Source organism: Misgurnus anguillicaudatus, chromosome 4, assembly GCF_027580225.2.
Source record: "Misgurnus anguillicaudatus chromosome 4, ASM2758022v2, whole genome shotgun sequence".
In the NCBI taxonomy this organism is placed as follows: Eukaryota; Metazoa; Chordata; class Actinopteri; order Cypriniformes; family Cobitidae; genus Misgurnus; species Misgurnus anguillicaudatus.
This window is the reverse complement of record NC_073340.2, coordinates 10,561,492-10,576,623: the sequence shown is the minus strand read 5'-3', so window position 1 is coordinate 10,576,623 and position 15,132 is coordinate 10,561,492. Positions and strand designations below refer to the sequence as shown.

Below are 15,132 nucleotides of genomic sequence, written 5' to 3'. Positions count from 1 at the left end.
GTTTTGACAGATTTTGGCTGCCCCGAGAATTTTCGGGTGTTTGTTGTTTCGCCTCCCACCTTTACAATGGCTGTATAGGTGCACAGGAACAATCCTTCCTGGGATGCATTGAACTTTCGTTTTACAAAGACGTGAAACTCAGCGAGTGGTCAGGGGTGTTCACTGATATGCTCACACAAAAACCGCTGCAAAAGATGCTCCCCAACAGCTGTCTTACCATTCGATGTAAACTTGTGGACCTATTTTTCCAAACGCCTCACACCCGTATATTCTTCCATTGAGAGCTTGAATAATAGACACTCCAGCCCAGTTGGTGGCGATAATCCGCCTTTGCCAATTGCAAGAATACAAACAACGTTCCCGGCACGGAGTAATACCGTTCCTCACAGCACATCTAATACAAGTCAATGGAGTTGGACAAAACTACGATAAAACAGCTGTTGGAAAGCATCTTTTGTAGCGATTTTTGTGTGGGCATGTCGGTGAGCGCCCCTGGCCACTCGCTGAGTTTCACGTCTTTGTGGACGAGGGTTTGATGCATTTTGGGAAGGATTGTTCCAGTGCGCCTTTAAGCCATTGTAGAGGTGGGAGGTGATACAAGAAACACCCGAGAATTCTCGGGCCAGCATCATGTGTCCAAATTTCAGTCAAAACCGTTTTATTTAATCATGAACAATCTGAAGGCAGGGCTTTACGTGTAAAATACCGAACTTGTCCTTTAAAATAACAGATAAGTACACCAAGATGTATTTATTAAATGCTTTTGGGTCTTTTGAAGCTTGAAGAGGTTGGTCACCATCCACTCCCACGGTAACAAAAAGCAACACTTTAAAAAGGTTTGAAGAACAAAGACAGGGGTTTAAAACGGCATGAGGGTAAATAATGACAAGGTTTCTAATGATGGGCTCTAATGATAATCTCACAGCTGAGGATTTATCCTTCATATTGTCCTGCACACGTCACACACAGTAATGCACTGATAAACACCTGTCTGTCCTGGCCATCACAGTGGAAATGAAATCTGTCTCTGTAATCGCACGGTTCGCACCACCTCTGGGGCAAATATTGTACAGCGTGACAGTGTGAGTGATTTAATGTTGATTTACTGAAGCACTAGGGAAGGAAAATGTACAGTTTTTTGTCTTGTCTATTATAATCACTAAATCTATTTATACTGGAAGCATCAAATGTTCATTCAGATGACCGACAACATATATCTGTTTTATCACTTCATACTCTTTTTGATTGTCTGTTGCATTTGAAATAAAATAACGTTACTATTGAAATCATGCGTGTCAAGTGATTTTTACGAATTTTATTAACTATGGGGTGGTTTCCCAAACAGGGTCTAAAGGAAAACACCACCGTTTTTCAATATTTTACTATGTTATTACCTCAACTTGAATTAATACATATCTATCTTTTTTTCAATGCGTGCACTTAATCTTTGTACAGCGCGTTGTGAATGCGTTAGGATTTAGCCTAGCTCCATTCATTCCTTAGGATCCAAACAGGGATGAATTTAGAAGCCATCAAACACTTCCATGTTTTCCCTTTTTAAAGACTGTTTCATGAGTAAGTATGGTGGCACAAAATAAAACATGGCGATTTTTTAACCAGATAAACAATGAAAACTATATTGTATGGCGGAAGAGCACTTCATTTGTAGCACTTCGACCTCGGCGTGCAGTAACATCATCACTTCTGACTACTCCCACCCCTCGCTCAAACTTCCGTCAATATTACTGCACCAGAGGTCGTGTCAGCTCTAGGTTGGGTTATAAGGACTCCCACTGTACTTCCTGCACTGAAATTGCCCATTAAAGAAATAAAGCAAGATTGTTACGTGGGTGATTCTCACGAAACCATTGAAACACCACGGCACTAATGATTTTAGCTTTAAAATGTGTAATATAGTAACATTAAAAAGCATCAGAATTAACACAATACTGTGTTCTACCTTGCACAATGTGTGATTTCAACATAAGAATTTATCATTGTAAATTTTATCTCATTTTCTGCTGAAATTCTCATTACCGCAATGTGTCCGGCTGTGTTTGAACATGCGTTATGTTGTAATTTAATCAAATTAACACAAAAATATTAAGAAAAAAAATAAATGGATGTTTTGCTAGACTACTTTAGATGACAGAAAAAATATTTACTGAATATTCATGTATAATACCAATGAAGAAAATTAGGAAAATTATGTGTCCATGCCTGATGTTCTCATCCTCCGCAACACTTTTTGAGAACCGTTTAAGCACACATACAGAATTTTAATAAAGTTTGATTTTGAGTGACCAAGCACATGGACCAGTTACTTCAAGATGGCTACCAGGTAAGATCATTTTTTTACAGTTAATTTGAAATATTGTCTTGTCAGAATGCTTACACGACATTTTGATTATCATTACCGCAACAGATGCTTATTAAATGTCAATTTAATTAATAGAAGCATAATACTTTGATTTTAAATGCATGTGCAGAATCTCCAAATTATGTTCTTTCAGGTTTGTCATGTCATTTTGAAAATATGTCAGTGTTGATGTTTTCTGACTGTTGCGGTATTTATTTTTTAAATTATGTTACAAAAAGTGTTAAATGATAAGTAAAAGTTTTTAAATTAATGTTCCCATTTACTCCAGAGTTTGTTTTTCAATGTCTGGTTGGAAAAAAAGTAAATTTAAGCAATTTTTACATTTTCATGCTTGACATTTTTAAAACCAAGTTTTCGTGAGAATCACCCACGTATGAATCTTTCTTGTTTGGAAAAAAAAAATTCTGAAACTTTTACAAACCCTGGCGAAGTGCATTCTGCACAGAAATACTTTGTCATACGTCCAACTTCTTTTTTTGCCAGGAATAATCCAACTCTTAAACAGTGTTAATATGTCAGGATGCATAAAAATAGCTTTAGACCCCCTCTCAAACAACTGACATTACGTTAAAGTAAAATAAATTCAAGTAGTAACAATACTAAAGCAAGACTATAATGTGCTGTCTGTGGGTTTGTTATGTAGTAACACTAAGTTTGACTCTCATATCAGTAAAAACACTAGCAAGTTTCAGTGGAAAAGGAGTCAATGGAGCGATTGTGAGGTGAAAACAAGAAAGCAAAGACGAGCCATGTTGTAAAAATCACGTTTTTATTCTGAACCGTTCCCAATCATTCTGTGAATGTTGTGAACATTCATTCTGTGCGTCTTCTTTTCACGTTTCACTTTGGTCATATAAACAGCTCTGATATGATTACATTATACAGTGCAACAGTAAACGATCTGTTATGGCAGTGGCTCTCAAACTGGGGGTCGGGGTTTGTGCATGAGATGGTGCCCCAGTTATGACTAATTCTTCATAAACTCTTTGCTATTAAACCTCAGAAAAATAAGGCAACTAAACCAACAGCACTACATTGCATCATTTAATATGCTTTGTTTAATTCTAAGGGATGCACCCTACACAAGGAGGGGCGCATGCTGAAAAGTTTGAGAACCACTGGGTTGTGGAGTGTTGTCCGAAAAAGCTCCATCTATTGGAGCCCTGCTGTGACAAAAGGCACTAACAGAGGTAACATTACCCATAGGTTGGCACACACACGCATGCGCACACACACAAAAATCACACACTTCAGTTAAAAATAAATGTGATGATCACAGAGTGCTGTCTTTATAGCTTTCTCATATCGGAGGTGCACATAAGGAAGACGGTTATGGATGACATTGGTTTGATTAATCCGTCTCTTTCAGGCCACACTGTCTTCTGAATTCCTGCCCTCTCTCGTGAATCCATTTATTAGAAACTAGCAGAAAAATAACAAAGAAAAGGTTAAAGACAGAGTAAATGAGTCATATGAAATTGATCTTTCAAAAAGGTAATTACACAAAAAAAGGTTTCCTGGACAGGGACTAGTCTGTAAGAGCTGTCCAAACTGAAAACAACTTGTACTGACATATCTTAAAATACAACAGAACCCTTTGTTTTGCCTCAAAATGCATATCAGTGATGTGTTTGGTAAGGCATGTTTGTTATATTTCCTAATGAAACTAATTTCATAAGACTTTCTTTAAGATGTCAAATAAATCTAGGTGTCCCCGGAGTACGTAGGTTAAGTTTTAGCTCAAATATCATATAGATAATTCACTATAAAATGTTTGTAGGTGTGAGCAAAAATGTTGACGTTTGTGGGTGTGTCCGTTAAAATGCAAATGAGCTGATCTCTGCACTATATGGCAGTGCTGTGGTTGGATAGTGCAGATTAAGGGGCGGTATTATCCCCTTCTGACATCACAAGGGGAGACAAATTTCAATGACTTATTTTTTCACATGCTTGCAGAGAATGGTTTACCAAAACTAAGTTACTGGGTTCATCTTCACATTTTCTAGGTTAACAGAAGCACTGGGGACCTCATTATAGCACTTAAACATGGAAAAAGTCATTTAAAATCCCATCAAAACCCTTTTTTAGGCCTAAAATATGATTTCAAGTAAACATAAAATTAAAAACACTTTGAAAAAACTTACTGGATGTCTACATGATTACAAAATGACTATGGGTGAGTGACAAAAATGGTTTGGCAAGATGAGAAATTCAAAAATCGTTTTAAAAGCATGCATCAGGTTTAATTCAATGCACATAGTGTATTTATGTTGATTTTATGCAATAAAAACAATTTCATTTGCACCATTTTTATGAAAGTTAACACTGAATGGACCTGAAAATGTCAAATGGTGTAACCGCCAATTGCGGCAAATGAGAAATTTTAAATATTTTATCCACCTTGATGGGATGTAAGCATAATTATAAAAAAATATATATTTTATTAATTATTTCTAAATGTTAACAGCTCTGTTTTCTAAATAATTTTTGACAAATGATATAAAAATTTAAGTAAAATTATATTACACTAAACTAGATGATTGTATTTTATTCCACATTTTTTTATGAATATATTTATATTTTCATTTTAAAGAACACTAGTTACACCAATTTTGTAATTATCCCCCAAATATTCTTTAAAAATGAAATAATACTAGAAATTTTAGACTGGGTCCTCAAAAAAGCCAATGTATGCAAGTAATCTGCAAATTTATTTTGACATTTTAACCCTTCTACATTTAATTGAACCATACGGACACAAAATAATTAATGTCACATCATTGACCCCTATAACATAGTGAAAACTTGTGTCTATTAATTAATAGTCATTTTAACACATGACCCTTGACCATTAAACTAGTCATAAGATTTATACATCATCTGACAGCTGAATAAATAAGCTTCCCATGGATGCATTGTTTGTTAGAATAGGATATTATTATTTATTCATATTTGGCCGAGATACAACTATTTGCAAATCTGGAGTTTGAGAGTGCAAATCATTAAATATTAAGATCAATATAAAAAAGTTGTCCAAATAAAGTATTTAGCAACACATATTACTAATGATAGACAAATGTTTGATATATTTACAGAAGGAAATATGATCTATAAAGGAAATATGATCTTTACTTAATATCCTAATGATTTTGGCATTAAAACGATCTATAATTTTGACCCACACAATGAATTGTTGGCTATTGCTACATACTTATGACTGGTTTTGTGATCCAGGGTCACATATGATAATAATGAGGGACACAAAAGACACTTGGTATTGACCCAAATTACAAACCTAGTATTATAGCATTCAGGAAATGTAATAAAATTATTATTAGAATCTGAAATTTACCCCATTTATTGCCCACCAGTACTGGACAAGCAGCGTGACGCGTACTGTAATCTCCCTCGCCGCTGGGAAAGAGATTATACCAGAATACTGCCGTACCCTAGACACAAACATCAGAAAATTACAATCAAACTCCAATAAAGCATTTCATTGTCTAAAGAGCAAACACTCTTCTGCTGTTTCTAAATAGCTAACATTTTCTTTTCAGATTTTTTATTTTTTGGTCTGATGATACACCATGAAATCTGCATATGGCAATATTTTGCTAAAAGGTTTCTCTCACAATTACTTGATTAAATTCAATAATCCTTTTCATAAAATAATCCTCAATTGCAATTTACAGTTTTGCGTATTCAACAAAATGTGGGACATTAAGATGAATGTTTGTGCAACAAACATCAGATAATGTGAACTGTGTGAGAGCGATTTACTTTTGATCTGAAAAAATCTGGTTTAAACAAAGTTTTATTTACAACTTAGCCACTTGGATAAAAGCAATTATGATCTCTGACAAAATGTGAAGTAAACATTATAACAATCTATTTTTTTTTCTAAATGTACGCATTACTGTTTATTGCGATGTCAAAATAATCTGAATAAATCTAACTATACCCCAGCCTCACAAAAATCACAAACAACCAGCACCTTCTTTGGCTTTACCGCAGCTCCGACTTCTGGAAAGACTGTGGCGCCCCCTGCTGGTACATCACTCATCTACAATCAATCAGATGTTTTACAAGAACACAATTTAAAACCAAGCAGCAAAAAAGTCAAAAAAAAAAATTCAAAGCATATCTACATGAAGAAAGACACCAGTAGTCATTTATCAAATCACTCATATAGAAGAGCCAGGTCGCTATTCGATTCCCTGTGCCCAACTCTTTAAACGCATCTGGTTCATCTTTCTGGTGGACAGAAGCAGTTTAATCAGTTTAATCACAACATACTGTGTACGACTATATACCACTACACTTTCTTTGACAAGGTGACTATAAAAGGGCTTTTGATTTACCCGTCCAAAGTCAAAATGAGGCTCGTATTGTCCGCCAACACCGTAATTTGCCACCTAAAAAAGGCAAATAAAAGATTATATTAAATATTAAAAGCAAATGAAATCATGAATTAAAAGACGTAATGAACTCTACCTGTAGCTCTTCTGCAGTTTTGACATCGAGGCCTGTGATGTCCTCTATGCGCTGATTTATACGATCCACAACCGGATGCTCATAAGCTGCTAACCAAGCACTGAAACCAGACATTTCATCTCAGCTAGATGTTTAAATGTAACACAATACAAATACAACACTCTAGAAAACTAATAAAAGATGTGAGTTGTTTAGTACAGAAGTAGTAGTGAATAGCACCGAAAGAAAGCAGTGTTTAGTGTGTTACTGTAGTATTGTTAGTACATAAAATGCACTCGATAAATGAATAAGGACTAAATTATGTCTTTCAATTGCAAGTGGGCGATTCTGACCAAAATTCACATCTCTGTAGTTTCGGGATGAATGGCGATATACAATAAATATCTCTGTATTTTCTAGCAAGTGGAATGAATGTTTACATGCAGGTTAAAGCCTCATGTGAGCTGTCACAATCATATTTACTAAAACAGCGTATGATGAAAATAAAATGCAAAGAGAGGGCTTTTCTCCTTGTTTAACTGTACAACGTGTCAGCTGGATGGAAACTTAACGTCTGACCTGAAAAAAATACCAATATATTACCAAAACTCTTTGTCAGCGCTACTTTCACTTTAGCACTCTGTAGATATCCATGTGACATCATATTGTCCATCACGGTTGAAGTTCTTCACATACTTTAATACATGATGTATCATTAGCTATATAAACTCAAAATATTTGTTCTCTTTTGATCATCTCTCAAATATTGGATAGTTTTTTTTTATACCAAATTTTGAGCAAAAAGCTGGAGATAATTGCATTTTTGTGAAGGACTTTTGTTAGATCAGATTCAGAGGGATCTTCAAAACATACAGAGTTTTAAATGTTTGGCCTTACTAGTGGATGCTTCAGTGTTTTATAAGTTGGGTAAGAGCGCCACCTGGTGGATAATAGCAGAAACACGGTTCGCCGTAAAAACCCGGGAAGGGTTTTCTCTTAATTGACGAGATAACTCGTCAGTGGCGGGGAAAGAGTTAAAGGGATAGTTCACCCAAAAATGAAAACAATGTCATCAATGACTCACCCTCATGTCGCTCCAAACCAGCAAGACCTCCGCTCACCTTCGGAACACAGTTCAAGATGCTCTATATTTAGTCCGAGAGCTTGCTGACCCTTCATCGAAAATATATGTACGTATAGACCGTTTCATCGGACGCACGTGCGCTGACGCGATACACGTCTGGATCCGAACTTTACTTCCAGTTTAGTTTTTTTTAATGGTCTGACTAGTTGCTAAACTGATCTCTTGAACAAATGCCTCGTCGAAAATAACAAATGTTTTGGTTTCCTATGTAATCTATGTGTTGTTTTTTTGCTTGTTATAATAATAAACTACGTTTAAAGAACTTTGTTGTCATTTATTCTTAGGAGTTTACCGGAAGTTACGTGCGGACCACGACAGCCGCTTGTTTATGTTGTTACTGCTGAAACCGTCTATACTGTCCATGTCCAAAAAGGCAACAAAACACCATCAAAGTAGTCCATGCGACATCAGTGGGTCAGTTAGAACCTGTTGAAGCATCGAAAATACATTTTGTTCCAAAAACAACAAAAACCACGACCTTATTCAGCACTGTCTTCTCTTCCGTTTCTGTTGTGAATCGTGTGCACGAGACTAAAGTCACGTGACTGCAGTGACGCGGCTGACGTGTTTTCTGGTGCGCCCCAGCTGTTTTTTTTGTGCCCGGGCTTCGTTTACAGTATGAGGGAGACGCTTGCTGTAAGTTTTGAAAAAAAAACTTTGCAAACACGTCTGTTGATAACACGTCATCCTCGTCACTGCAGTCACATGACTTTAGTCTCATGCACGCCGTTTACAACAGAAACGGAAGAGAAGACAAAGCTGAATAAAGTCGTAATTTTTGTTATTTTTGGACCAAAATGTATTTTCGATTCTTCAACACATTCTAACTGACCCACTGATGTCACATGGACAACTTCGATGATGTTTTCATTACCCTTCCGGACATGGACAGTATACCGTACATAGATTTTCAATGAAGGGTCAGCAAGCTCTCGTACCAAACCCAAAACCTCTTAAACTGTGTTCCGAAAACAAACCGAGGGCCCACAAGCCCGGAACGACATGAGGGTGAGTCATCAACGACACCACCCTCATTTTTGGCTGAACTATCCCTTCAACATCGGCCAGTTTGGTAGATGCTTGCTGGCAGATGCTGTGACTACAAGATTCTGCTGACATCTTTGTCGATTCGAATCAATGGACCTTGGTGCTATTAGCCAATATACTTTAGGCACCATGGGACCTAATTTCTAAAATGCTGCATGGAAACCGCCCTAAATTCGATCGTATGATCATTTCTCAAAAGCGCGTACGTGTGAATGAACGTACGCACACAAAATGTGTGTACACCTCAATTTCAGATGTGAAATCTAAAAATCGCAAATGACTTTTTAAACAATGCCTAATAAATGTCACCTGTCAATGTAAAAAGCATTTTCTAAAGGCAAGAATGGCTTATTTTCCAAAAACCTGCAACAATCGGACAAGCAAAAGTGCGTACGTCTGATCACATCATAGATCGTTTTCATAATTATGAATGTTGCCGCGCACGCTTTATAAACGAGGCCTCAGATGTCACTGTAAGTATTGTTACCAGGAGCAATTCAAATGTGAAGAGGTGTAAAACGAAAAGCAGAATACAACTATTCTTGTGTAATTTTGTTTTTTCATCGCAAATATGTATGTAAGAATGAATTTACTTGAGACTTTCAAATTTGTTAAAAATCAAAATAAATCTGTTTATCTCAGCAGACCTATCTCATTCTTCTAATATCAGATGAACTAATGGTTTTCAAATGAGGAGATGAGATAACATGATGTTTTATAGATTTGGAAGGAGGTGTGCATGCCTCCTGATCTTTGCCCTTCACTTTTAACCCCTTACCTCTTGGAGACTCTGTACTGGGCGGTGGTGAGTTTGCCAGTTTGGGGGTCATGCACGGTGGCACGCCTGAGCTATAAAGCGAGCACAGAGAGGAGAGATAGAGAACGAGACAGGTGAAAGGAGGAATCATTGTTTGCTGTTGGCATGTGCACTGTCGAATATCATCATTACCCCAAAGGGACGGAGTCACAGCTGGTGACTTGTACTGCATGGGTGGTGAGCAGCATCTGCCAGGGCTGAACTACTACCTTTATCTGATAATATCTACAGTTGCAGGATGAAGTATCTGAACCCTTGGGTTTACAATAGATTTATGCATAAATTAGTAATAAATTCTAAACAACTAAAAAGCAGTTTTAATTTATCTGAGCAATGACAAACCAAGAGTAAGCACATATAAATTGCTGTCTACCTCAATCTTGTGATGTCAAATTTAGTCTTCTTATTAATTTTTCTCCTCTTTAAAGTGATAATGCGCACGAGTCAATTATTCTGCTTATACCACAGTTACCACAGACATCACTCTGGTGGTTATTTTAAAGACAGGTCAGGTGTGCAATTATTGAAATATAATGCATACCCATTTCTATCACTTATTATACCACAATTATTATGTGGTATAACAGGTGATAATCGACAAAATCTGGAAAAATGACCACTGGTAAGCTAGAAAGTTGGCAATTAAATGAAAAATAATGTAGTAGTTACTTAACACCAAATATTTTTGTTCCATATTTTTATAACTGATATATGCAGAAATCAATGTAAATCAGAGAGTTCACAGATGCAACTGTATGTTTTGACTGATTCTGTTCCTCCCGTAAGTAAAGAATTATTGGGGGCAACATTCCCAGGAACGACAAAACAAAAAAGGGATATTTGGGACACTTTGAAAGGTCACAGGAGTTGAGGGCTTCCTGCTTTTATAACACAGCTACATTATACACCACCAATGTTCAATAAAGAGTTTATTATTAAAAGATTCATTTGATAATTTTACTGTTTTGAGTCACCTCAAGTGTTTATATAACGTGAAGCTGTTCTTGCACTGATATTATCTGTAAAAAATATTTTCGTTCATGTCCATCCATATCCCCATTGTTTGCATTCCTGCTAAAGTTGCTTTTTCCCAGCATGCAGTAGGAGGAGCTGGTCGGTTGGCAGTGCTACAGGACAATAGGAGCCTTACCTTTTACTGATGCGATAGTGGGCCGTCTCTAGAATGCCAGTAATGGGATTGGAGATGGTGGCTCGGCGCAGCTGTAGAGCCAACCGGCCAAAAGTAAACGGTTACAAAGAGTCTGCTGTCCCCGTGACTGCAGACCAACAACCTTATAATCCCGCTAACCTACTAAACTTTTGTGAGCCCTCTTATCTTAAAATTAATGGAGGTCTGATTGTTTTGATGCTCAGTGTGAGCAGCATTCAGCAGATAGACATACAAGCAGATATTCCTGGCTTTTTGAATAAAAATGTATGCTCTTTCGTCAACAACTACTAAAATAAAATGAAAGGTGTGCACATTAACCATTTAACTTTATATCAATTCAGAGTTTTAGCAGGTGCATATATGCATCTTTTAAAGTGAACTCACCCTTGGCTTGGCCAGCTCCTTCACCTTCTCCATTTCTTTATCACTTATAATGTCGTGGAAACGGATGATACGTGGACGGTCCCATTCGTCCTCCTGTTTTACTGGGCCGATCACGTAAAACGGATGTCTGTTATTGTCATAATAACGGCAGAACAAACGCCTTTGTCTGCGAGGGGTCTGTGAAAGAGCGATGTCACAAAAAAATCACTAAGCAAATTACAAAGCATCAACAAAATTCTTGATCCTGATTGACAGCTGTTCCGATTAGCTGTTTTAGGCTATGTCCACACAAAGCCGGTGCATTCCCTATCCGATAATTTTTTTCCTTGCTCTAAAAAAATAATCCATAAACACGAAACCACTGAAACCGACTGAAAGCGGTGTAGTATATATGCCGGACCAGTATGGGGCGCTGTAATTCTGCCACAGATATACACTATACACGGAGAAGAAGACTTTGAGCATGCGCATAACCAACGTATGGTGTTGTCCATTATCGCTTGTTGGTCACCACAATTGCATGGAAGCAATAGATTTTGCTGTAATAAAGCTAGTAGGCTTTAGTTGCTTCTGTAGCTTGAACACAATCACGTAGTCCGCCGTTATTGTTGTTGCTGTTACGTGTGACGCTTTCGACACGTGATGTGATGACGTTTCCGCTTCACAAAATATACGGATTGGCTGTAGAGACGAAACCGCAAGGGTGTCGGTTTCAGATTTATCCACTTTAGGACCCGGTTTCAAAAAATAGCGGATTCAGTCTCCCAAAACGCCGGATCCGTGTGGATGAAACGCCAATACGATAACAAATTTATATGTATACAGTGATACGCGTCTCCGTGTGGACAGCCCCTTAATTAATTTGCTGTAACTGCATGGTTAAATAGTAGGTAGAGATGAAACGGTATGAACATTTTACAATCACCATTATCATGGTTTTGTGAACAATTTCTAGACATGTAAAAAAAATGCAAACCAAATTTAAGTGTACCATATTTTCTGGACTGTAAGCTGCGTTTTTTTTCATAATTTGGCTGGTGTTGCGTCTTATCATTGGTTCACACCAGCCGCGTTTGAGTCGTCAAAATCGCATCAAACGCGTCTAGTTTGCCGCTTGAACATTTTGAGTTTACTCAACTTCATTCACCGCGTGTGAAATTCTAGATATCGAGACATTCACACGGAAATTCGCGTCATGGGAGGGTCTTCCGTAGGCTTCTGCGACTTCCTGTAATCACGTCACTACTAGAGCAAGCTCCTGATTGGTTAACGTGGCGAGTTTTCCAGTCAAACTAGAATTGGACGCGCAAATGAGGCGGAATTGCGTCTACTGCACCGCGCTAAACGTCTCATTTGCGCCGCAAGACCTCCAGACGCACGTCAACGTCTTCACATTGACTTAACATTGAAATCACTCGTGCTTGACGCCTCTACCGCTGCTGGTGTGAACACAGCATTATAGTCAGGTGCGCCTTGTAAGTCAGTATGAATTAATTTTGACATTTATGAGGCAAGAGACAACATTACTGTCTACAGCCGCGAGTTCCCGTAATATGCTGCTTCTGTATTTATGTAATTCAATGGATTCAGTGATGTGGAATGACGAGTCTGTGAACTTCACGCTAGTTGGCTTGTTTGGTTGATTTAGACTATTTAACCTTCCAGGTAAGTTCTGTATGCTATGGTTTATCGTTTAAATAATTGATGATATTACTTTAACGTACGGACATCTATTTAGCCTGCTGTACTGTGTGCTATTGTTTTGTTGAATAACTTGCCTTTCCAGATTAAATATCTGTTCTTCGGCTTGGATTTTGTGAAATAAATGCAACGTATAGTCCACTGCGACTTATATATATTATTTCGTCTTAATGATGCATTTTTGAATGATGGGACTTATAGTCCAGAAAATAAGGTAAGTACACTTTATTAGGATATAAATTCAGTGATGCACTATCACCAAAAACACATGGGAGCAGATGTGACTGAATGTGTTTGTCTCATGTTACTGCTTAAATTGGTTGATGCTGGACAGGAGTTTCTCTAATAGTAGTTACAGTTTTGGTTACCACAATTATATGCAGGAAGATTTTTTTTAAAATATATAACCACCCAGACAGCATACGATTCTGGGCCGGATCCGCACCAAAGTCGGCAGCTCCGGTGGGGATCCGGCCCGGAGTCGTCTGCTGTTTGGGCACTTACTAGTTTTGCGTAGGGATTCAAGCTAACTCTTTAGAAATGCTCCATATCAACTCCTATTCAACTTTCGTTGAGATTGAGTAAATAATTCACAAAATAAACACTTTTTACATATTTACCATTCGGATTCCTTCTCCTCTGCATAGCTGCTCATATTTTCTCTTTTCAGGGAGGAATTCCTTTTTCTTTGTCTCCTTTTCTTGCTCTTTCTTGCTCTCCTCTTGGGTACTTTGCTCTTTCTCTGCCTTCGTCTGTTTGGCTAGCTGGTATTCAAAATACTTCAGGTTCCCAAGGGCTCGCTTGTGCTCGGCATCTGTACAGCACAGATGAATGTTTTATCTTAAAATGTATGTGTTATACACTCACCTTAAGGATTATTAGGAACACCATACTAATACTGTGTTTGACCCCCTTTCGCCTTCAGAACTGCCTTAATTTTACGTGGCATTGATTTAACAAGGTGCTGAAAGCATTCTTTAGAAATGTCGGCCCATATTGATAGGATAGCAACTTGCAGTTGATGGAGATTTGTGGGATGCACATCCAGGGTACGAAGCTCCTGTTCCACCACATCCCAAAGATGCACTATGGGTTGAGATCTGGTACTGTGGGGGTCATTTTAGTACAGGGAACTCATTGTCATGTTCAAGAAACCAATTTGAAATGATTCAAGCTTTGTGACATGGTGCATTATCCTGCTGGAAGTAGCCATTAGAGGATGAGTACATGGTGGTCATAAAGAGATAGACATGGTCAGAAACAATGCTCAGGTAGGTCGTGGCATTTTAACGATGCCCAATTGTCACTAAGGGGCCTAAAGTGTGCCAAGTAAACATCCCCCACACCATTACACCACCACCACCAGCCTGCACAGTGGTAACAAGGCATGATGGATCCATGTTCTCATTCTGTTTACGACAAATTCTGACTCTGACACCTGAATGTCTCAACAGAAATCGAGACTCATCAGACCAGGCAACATTTTTCAGTCTTCAACTGTCCAATTTTGGTAAGCTCGTGCAAATTCTAGCCTCTTTTCCCTATTTGTAGTGGAGATGAGTGGTACCCGGTGGGGTCTTCTGCTGTTGTAGCCTATCAGCCTCAAGGTTGTGTGTGTTGTGGCTTCACAAATGCTTTGCTGCATACCTCGGTTGTAACGAGTGGTTATTTCAGTCAAAGTTGCTCTTTTATCAGCTTGAATCAGTCGGCTCATTCTCTTCTGACCTCTAGCTTCAACAAGACATTTTCGCCCACAGGACTGCCGCATACTGGATGTTTTTCCCTTTTCACACCATTTTTTGTAAACCCTAGAAATGGTTGTGCGTGAAAATCCCAGTAACTGAGCAGATTGTGAAATACTCAGACCGGACCATCTGGCACTAACAACTATGCCACGCTCAAAATTGCTTAAATGCATTGAAGCAACTGCCATGTGATTGGTTGATTAGATAATTGCATTAATGAGAAATTGAACAGGTGTTCCTTATAATCCTTTAGGTGAGTGTATATCCACC

At 38.0% G+C, this 15,132-nt stretch overlaps 1 protein-coding gene across 2 annotated transcripts in view; it reads right to left on the bottom strand.

Annotated features, from left to right (window-relative positions):
- Positions 1–3,130: 3,130 nt before the first annotated feature.
- Positions 3,131–15,132, bottom strand: part of p4ha1a (prolyl 4-hydroxylase, alpha polypeptide I a) — a 28,240-nt gene continuing 16,238 nt past the window's right edge. The window contains exons 7-15 of one of the 2 annotated variants that reach the window (XM_055175781.2): positions 13,738–13,931; positions 11,417–11,593; positions 11,012–11,082; positions 6,875–6,974; positions 6,742–6,795; positions 6,569–6,634; positions 6,375–6,443; positions 5,733–5,829; positions 3,131–3,802 (exon numbers count right to left, since the gene is read on the bottom strand). In XM_055175781.2, the coding sequence (XP_055031756.1) occupies positions 3,732–3,802; positions 5,733–5,829; positions 6,375–6,443; positions 6,569–6,634; positions 6,742–6,795; positions 6,875–6,974; positions 11,012–11,082; positions 11,417–11,593; positions 13,738–13,931 (899 nt within the window). In that variant the 3' untranslated portion in view covers positions 3,131–3,731. Of the gene's footprint in view, positions 3,803–5,732; positions 5,830–6,374; positions 6,444–6,568; positions 6,635–6,741; positions 6,796–6,874; positions 6,975–9,822; positions 9,894–11,011; positions 11,083–11,416; positions 11,594–13,737; positions 13,932–15,132 lie in introns of both variants that reach the window. The other variant, XM_055175782.2, reaches the window with a different exon arrangement.